Source organism: Pantherophis guttatus, chromosome 11 (genome assembly GCF_059756535.1).
Source record: "Pantherophis guttatus breed Tessera chromosome 11, ASM5975653v1, whole genome shotgun sequence".
In the NCBI taxonomy this organism is placed as follows: domain Eukaryota; kingdom Metazoa; phylum Chordata; class Lepidosauria; order Squamata; family Colubridae; genus Pantherophis; species Pantherophis guttatus.
Window position 1 is genome coordinate 423,500 of NC_142073.1, and position 6,120 is coordinate 429,619.

The following is a 6,120-nucleotide window of genomic DNA, read 5'->3' on the forward strand; positions in this document are numbered from 1 at the left end:
TTGCAGGTGAAGCCTTTTTTTCATTAGAAGTTTTAATTATTATAATTGTAGACAGTGTGGCAAGTTAAAAAAAAAGGTGATGAGATAAACAGTCCTCTTCATCTGAGTTCAGATGACCACCCAAGGTGTTCACCTTATGTCGCTGGACCCGAAGCAAGAAACTGTTCCTCTGTTGCTCACTAGACAGCTTGAGGCTGCTCCCTTAAATAACCAACAAGCTTAGCCAATGCAGCTTCTGAAAGCAGGCATGCCCATCGCCAGCAGAGCCTGGCATCCCTCCTGACTAGGGCAACATCACCCATGAAGCTAGCTGTCCTAAAGGGACAATCCACATTCTGGATTTGTAGGAGCCATCTGTCTTTTCCTAGAGCCCTCACTGGGCAAAAAAAAAAAAAAAAGGCATTTCAGTTCTAAAGGCCGGTGCTCCGACTGGGGAAATGCAACCTCCATTCAGAAGTGGATTTCCAGGTATAAATCTCTGGCACTCGACTGTAATATTCTCAGGTGTGATACCAGCCTGTGCCCTGTATGCGCTCTTTGCTTACTGGAGGCAGCTGTGGCTGTTGCTGGGCCTACTTGGAAAGAGCGGCACAGCAGTTGTTCTTGCTTGCTCCAGTGGGATCCATACTCCTCCCCCCAGCACCAGCCTTCACCTTGGGAATTGGTCTTGTTACGGGCCAGACATCATGTGTTTAACCCACTGGGCTTTCTCTCTCTCTGCCTGGCAGCACTCTTATGCCCCCTTGAAATCACCTGCTTGTTAAGCGCTCACCCTGAATCACCCAGCCATATCTGGGGCTAGTTGACAGTTCACAATATGTCACAAACTTCCACAAATTTCCAGCCTGTGCCCAAAGCTTGCAAGCTCGATTCCGTTTATGGGGGGGGGACCCTGGAAGCTGGTTGAATTAGCTCTATTATTGCAAGTAAATGCAGCTTCCTTTTGGCAAGGCTGGAAATTGAGCAGCCTTCAAAATCTCCTCTCCTTGGCTCACAGGTGTGGTGATCCACCAATGAAGTGTACTTGGACAAATGAATGCACTTTCTCTGGGAACCCCCCCCCCCCCGCTATACTATTAAAGTTTCCCATCAATGGCACCTTAACGTCAACGTGGATTTCTGTCCGGAAACATCTTGAGTAAATAGCCATCCAGTGCCCAGCCCCAAGCGCCCTTCTGCAACATCAGTTTTCCCAATTTGCCCTCCCCTTTAAATCTGCTGTTAGCCAATGAATTGATGAAGTTGGGGGGGGGGGAATCCCTGCTGGATATTAAGAGCCCTCGAAGTGGGGGATGGGGGCTCAAGGCCAGGGGGTGGGTTCCGCTGTCCCAAAAGCAGGTTGAACAGCGACAATGGCTTAGTTAATGATGTCAAAGGTTTTTAGGAAATTGACTGTATTTCACCAACAATATATTTCTTCTTGATTACTGAGTAGTTAAAATGATCTTAAACCAAGGCAGCAAAATAAGCCAGTAATAAAATCAATAGAAGGTGCTTAAAACATGCCTTCTATTAGGTAATAGCATTTAAAATATCCGTAGTTGGTAATGGCACTTAAGTTATGGCCAGAAATCAATGCGCTAAATTACTTATCGAGCTCCTTAATTTGAACATCGGGTTTTCTATGCAGATTGAGGAAGGGAGCTCCCTTCGGAGGCTCAACGGCTCCCCCTGCTGGAAAGCGGCAGAGATCCTGCCAGGAAAATAACACCAACATCCAAAAAAGATACAAAAAAACCCATAAAAGAAAATAACGAAGTATAAAATAAGAGGCGATATATAATGTAAAATAAAATCAACGCTATTTCGTAACCCGTAAACGGCCACCGGCGGCTCCAGAAGCGGCAAACCGCCCCCGCCCGGCCGGATCCGGCACGACAGGCGTCCGTTCGGGGCCGCTCTTTCCGGCCGGCTCTTCTGCTCGAGGAGGAAGGGCGGAAGTGCTGCGGCAGCCCTCCTTCGCCCCGCCCCCGCCGGAAGCTCCCACGAAGCCCTCCCCGGACGGCGCCGTGACTTGGCCGCGGTGCACGCCGGGAGCCGCAGAGCCGCAGAGCCGGGACCGAGAGACGCCGCCGCCGCCGCCGCGATGCCGGAGCTGGCCGTGGAGCGCGTGGTGGTGCACCCGCTGGTGCTGCTGAGCGTGGTGGATCACTTCAACCGGTGAGGAGCCCCCTCCCGCTCCCCCGCACGCCCGGCCCTCCCCGGCCTTCCCCCGCCGGGCTGCTGAGTCACGGGCGCGGCCTGAGCCTCCTCCCCGCTTCTCTCGGCAGGATCGGGAAGGTGGGGAACCAGAAGCGCGTGGTGGGCGTCTTGCTGGGCTCGTGGCAGAAGAAGGTGCTGGACGTCTCCAACAGCTTCGCGGGTGAGTCCGCCCCCCCTCCCGCCCCCCCCTCTCCCCGCTGCCCTCCCGCTCACCCCTGCCCCTCCCCCCGCAGTGCCCTTCGACGAGGACGACAAGGACGACTCGGTCTGGTTCCTGGACCACGACTACCTGGAGAACATGTACGGGATGTTCAAGAAGGTCAACGGTGAGTCTCTTCCCCCCCCCACCGCCGAACGGGCCCGGGTCCCCAGGGGCCCTTCCGAGGCTCCGGATAACCTCCCCTCGCCTCCCCCCCCCAGCTCGTGAGCGGATCGTCGGCTGGTACCACACCGGCCCGAAGCTGCACAAGAACGACATCGCCATCAACGAACTCATGAAGCGCTACTGCTCCAACTCGGTAAGGTGGGTGAGGGGGGGCGCTCAGCTGTCCGCACTGGAGATGGGCCTGACGAGGGTCTCCCACGCAGGTGCTGGTGATCATCGACGTGAAGCCCAAGGACCTGGGTCTGCCTACCGAAGGCTACATCTCTGTGGAAGAGGTCCACGATGTGAGTCTCCTAATGGGACTCACCTGATTCCTCCAAAGCCCCCTGCCCCAGGGTCTGTGCCTCATGCCTGGAGGACTGGCGTAGCTTTTCCCTTGGTTGGGCGGTGGGGCTCTACCCTGCCCGTTGGGTTCTGGTCGTTATGCAGACGTTTGGTTCCTGGTTTTTAAATGCACCACTTGCCAAGTCTCGTTTCCTGCCCAGAAGCATCATGGCACTTGTCTCCTCTTGTGCCCTAAAGGATGGAACCCCAACATCCAAGACTTTTGAGCACGTAACCAGTGAAATCGGAGCGGAGGAGGCTGAAGAAGTCGGTGTGGAGCACTTGCTGCGGTAAAAATTTGGGAGGTTGTAGCTTGTGCTTCATTTTGCAAGCCAGATCAGAGGCTGGGGTGGATGGGTAAAAACCAACTGCCAGGTGGGTCCCACTCCTTTCTGAAGCCCGGATCAGGGGCCGCCCTCTGGGTTCAGATGACCCGGAAGAGCCCCCTTGAGGATGGCAGTGGCATGACTTGATTCCTCCTCCCTGGCTCTTCCAGTGACATTAAGGACACCACCGTGGGCACGCTTTCCCAGCGCATCACCAACCAGGTCCACGGTTTGAAGGGACTGAATTCCAAGCTCTTGGATATCAGGAGCTACTTAGAAAAAGTGGCAGTTGGCAAGCTTCCCATCAACCACCAGATCATCTACCAGCTCCAGGATGTTTTCAACCTGCTGCCAGATGTCAATCTGCAAGAGTTCGTCAAGGCCTTTTACCTGAAGACCAACGACCAGATGGTGGTGGTTTACCTGGCCTCCCTGATCCGTTCGGTAGTAGCACTGCACAACCTCATCAACAACAAGATTGCCAACAGAGATGCCGAGAAGAAGGAGGGGCAGGAGAAGGAGGAGAGTAAGAAGGAGAGGAAAGATGACAAGGAAAAGGAGAAGGAAAAAAGCGAGGCCAAGAAAGAAGAGAAGAAGGAGAAGAAGTAGTAATAGCAATCATGTTTTCTATTTGTAAATTAAAAGCATTAAATTGCACCAGGCTGTTCTGGCAGAAGGTTTTTCCCTGTCTGTGGCTTGGGAGGGACCGAGAGCCAGATGACTTCAGGGCTGCCTGAAATGTGCTTGCAGGGGCTGCCGGACAGGCCAGAATGTGACTCATGGGCCCTCATTCTGCCTTATGGGGAAGAGAAGCCTGGATCCTTTGGGATCTGGATGCTACACTTGGGAGGTGGTGGGTTTCAGACCAGGGGAGGGGATCATCACCCACGGGGGCAGTTTGGGGAGGATTTGTTTTTAAGCCAGGGTCTAGTTAAATTCAAGCTTCCATTGTGGTGCTCACATCTTCCTGCCTGACTGGCAGACACCTGGAATGTCATCCCAACTGTCCATACAGGCGGGTGGGCTGCTGTTGAGGAGGAAGCTCCTCTCCATTCCTGCTAGGAAGCGGAGTGTTCCCTGGATGCCACTGTCCTGCCAGCTAAGCAGGGTTGCTCTGGTGTCTGCTTCCTTTGGGGACGAACATGGGGCAGGGAAGACGCTTTCTGGCAGCGATGAAATCCACTTACCTCCGCTACCAATTCAGGAACAGGAGCGCCTCTTCTGCGCATGCTAAGAGGGTCAAAAACAGGATGTAATGTCCCAGTGGGTGGGCGGGCAGAGCTTGCTGCTGCTGGCACTACCGGTTTGCTTAAGCCAGATAGATCCGGCTGGATTTCCCTGCGGCTTTCTGGCCTCTTCTGTCTTGAGCAGCAGCAAGAAGCTCATTCTAAAAAAACTAGAACCCAGGTTTTTGCACTTGTGGTTTGCACCACCAGGTGGCAACTCTAGCACAACTTGCTGTGGGAAGCAGGCGCCGTGGCACTGTTTACACTTGAGCAGAGTGCCTTAAAGTTGTGCTTTTTTCTGCATTTCCTTCTTCCAGCTATATCAAAAATAAGCAGAACTGAAGCTGCCAGGGAGGCAAGTCTCCTTGGTGTCTGCCAAAGACGGTTCTCAGAGAACCTCAGGGCTGCTGTTGAGGTGCAGGGGAAGAGAAGGACCCAAATAACTTGCTAAGCTCTAACGTACCATGGTGGTCACATTCAGAAAATGCTTGGCCCAAAGAGCCTGAAGGATGTCCTGGTTACATATAGAAGTTTGTTGGTTTTAGTTTTTAATTGCTGCAGTTTGTAAAGTTAGCTTGTCCTAGATTTCAGATTTTTGGTAATGTGAACAAAGCAGTAAATGCTGGGGTTGGCCACTCTCACTATCCGAGTATATTCAAAACACGTGAGGCCCTTAAAAGTATCTCAATTCGGATCATTGCATGATCTAATCCCAGTCCAGGGATCAGCAACCTGCGGCTCTGGAGCCACATGTGGCTCTTTTACCCCTCTGCTGCGGCTCCGTGTCACTCAAAATATGTGTCACACCTGCCAATGTACAACACTCACCCGCACGCGATTTATTGAGCTTTTCAACCCCCAGTAGGCCAACCATGAATAAATCCAAGAAAAAAAAAATTCAGAAGAAAACAGAACGTTTAATTCAACTACATATGCTAGTTTTGTGGCTGCTCAAGAAATAGGCACGGGAAGGGTTTTGTGGTTCCCGGTGTTTTCTGTGGGAAATGGGTCCAAATGGCTCTGAGTGTTTAAGGCTGCAGACCCCCATCCCAGTCTTGTCACTGTCTTGCCAATCCTGACTTGGACGGACGGAAGACCTGAAACTGGTGGTCCGCCTCTTTGTTTCTTCCCTGGAGAAAAGACGGTTTCTGGCCAACCACTAAGAGGGACCGATCCAAAGCTCTGGAGCCTCACAAACCAGGTCTGCGCTGGCAATTCAGACAAAGCCCCTCAATCTGGGGGCAGACAAAAAGGCCGCATCCCTGTACAAAGATGGAGCTCCACTTCCATGGGTCCTACTGAGCTTGAGATGGTCCTGGGGCTTCTCTGCTCAACTGGGAGAAAGGCACTGCAACCAGCCGTGGCTGGGAGGGTGGAAGCTCCGTTGCCTTTGGAGAAAGGGCAGCAGCCAGACCATCTCACCCCAAGTTTCCTCCACTGGAGGGATGTTGAAGGAGGAGCCCGATTGCCCAAACACCCCTCGTGCCATGTTCCTCCTTGGCTTCACAGCAAGACATGGCACGGGGGCAGAGGAGATGGCAGCACCACCACAGGCAGCTTGAAGTTGGTGGGAAGCAAAAGCTCCATCCTGGAACGCATGTTCACCAGGCCTCCCTCCCTCTGTTCCCCCAGGGAAGAGGAGGGTCCTGCCTTGGCA

At 53.2% G+C, this 6,120-nt stretch overlaps 1 protein-coding gene across 1 annotated transcript; it reads left to right on the forward strand.

The window, feature by feature from the left end:
* Nucleotides 1-1,981: 1,981 nt before the first annotated feature.
* PSMD7 (proteasome 26S subunit, non-ATPase 7) lies at nucleotides 1,982-3,894 on the forward strand. Its single transcript, XM_034426723.3, has 7 exons — nucleotides 1,982-2,160; nucleotides 2,271-2,362; nucleotides 2,436-2,528; nucleotides 2,623-2,720; nucleotides 2,791-2,871; nucleotides 3,110-3,201; nucleotides 3,408-3,894. Exons 1-7 carry the CDS (start codon nucleotides 2,087-2,089, stop codon nucleotides 3,844-3,846), a joined length of 969 nt encoding a protein of 322 aa, XP_034282614.1. The 5' UTR covers nucleotides 1,982-2,086; the 3' UTR covers nucleotides 3,847-3,894.
* Nucleotides 3,895-6,120: the final 2,226 nt, after the last annotated feature.

Excerpts from the sequence above, each read along its gene's own strand:
- PSMD7 (XM_034426723.3), top strand. The coding sequence starts at position 2,087 with ATGCCGGAGCTGGCCGTGGAGCGCGTGGTGGTGCACCCGCTGGTGCTG. Across the intron at positions 2,161-2,270 it reads GTGGTGGATCACTTCAACCG|GATCGGGAAGGTGGGGAACC; the intron begins GTGAGGAGCCCC and ends TTCTCTCGGCAG. Across the intron at positions 3,202-3,407 it reads GGTGTGGAGCACTTGCTGCG|TGACATTAAGGACACCACCG; the intron begins GTAAAAATTTGG and ends TGGCTCTTCCAG.